This window comes from Branchiostoma belcheri, unplaced genomic scaffold (genome assembly GCF_001625305.1).
Source record: "Branchiostoma belcheri isolate BF01 breed outbred unplaced genomic scaffold, Haploidv18h27 scaffold255, whole genome shotgun sequence".
Lineage (NCBI taxonomy): Eukaryota > Metazoa > Chordata > Leptocardii > Amphioxiformes > Branchiostomatidae > Branchiostoma > Branchiostoma belcheri.
Window position 1 is genome coordinate 98,462 of NW_017803860.1, and position 1,091 is coordinate 99,552.

At 50.8% G+C, this 1,091-nt stretch overlaps 1 protein-coding gene across 1 annotated transcript in view; it reads left to right on the forward strand.

The window, feature by feature from the left end:
* Positions 1-1,091, forward strand: part of LOC109471710 (keratin-associated protein 5-5-like) — a 3,309-nt gene continuing 2,218 nt past the window's right edge. Inside the window, exons 1-2 of the mRNA XM_019771052.1 lie at positions 1-483; positions 971-1,086. Of these exons, the coding sequence (XP_019626611.1) occupies positions 313-483; positions 971-1,086 (287 nt within the window). The 5' untranslated portion in view covers positions 1-312. The remainder of the gene's footprint in view (positions 484-970; positions 1,087-1,091) is intronic.

Below are 1,091 nucleotides of genomic sequence, written 5' to 3' on the forward strand. Positions count from 1 at the left end.
TATATACCTGTATAAGTATACCTGTATAAGCACAGGTGTATACGCGGAGTGATTCCATAACCGCACATCCTGGTGACCTGCCCGTGCCACGTCTCTGGTAGTTTAAAAAAAAAACAGAATTCTGCCCGTCGTTACGCACTGTACTTTTGTCGTGTTCCTATCGCATTGGATACTATTTTGCCTATTGGATACTGTTAAGTTGTCAATTGGATATTGTCCTGCCAAATTGTTAGTCTTGCCGATTTGATACTGTCTTGTAAGCTAAGTTATAACCACTAAAAGCTCTGCTGGGCGACACTGAACGTACCGACCATGTCTCCCCTTACGCTGGTTGTTCTCTGTTTTGCCCTGGTATTCCCTGGCCCTAGCCTTGCAGCCGAAGGGCAGTGCACCGCCTACAAGCGGGGCGGCCTGCTGCACATGAAGCACTACGTCTGCTGCGACAACTGCGGGGAGAACGACGGGGCGCCGGACTGTGGGCAGGTGGGTACGCTAGCGGATGGGAGGCTTAGGTTAGGGACGTCCCTCGGATAGGACGTTACATGGAGGTCCCGTGTTTGGGGAAGCCACACCCCACGCACGTAGGAGACCTTCCCAGTGTGAGTGGTTCAAACCTTACAGTCCGGCCTTACACAGCTTGTACTTACATGGCAAAATTGGTATGTTACACCTAAAGCCGTTTATTGGTTATGAGAAAAAAAACAGGCTCCAAGCAGATGGGAGGTTCCGGCTCAGTCGGTGTTTCACGCCTGGTTTTGTAACATACTAACAGTACATTACGTCACCTCCTACCCAACGGTTAGAAATTCATATACTAGAAATATGAACCAAAAGTTGAAAATAAAACAGGTGGAAAACACTGCGAATTATCTGCTTCCATAGCCTGCTGTGCAGACTTGTCAGACCAATATCGGGGTCCAGTAAAAGCAAATCCCGTCAGTAACGAACGGACTTCCTTTCCCACCCACAGACGACCTACCTGGCGGACAGTACTGAGAGGGATTACTGCGGCAGCTGCGGGGAGGATCTGGGGGACGCCAGGGAGACGGTCGGCATGTTCGGCTGCGGCGGCTGCACGGGACAGGCACAAG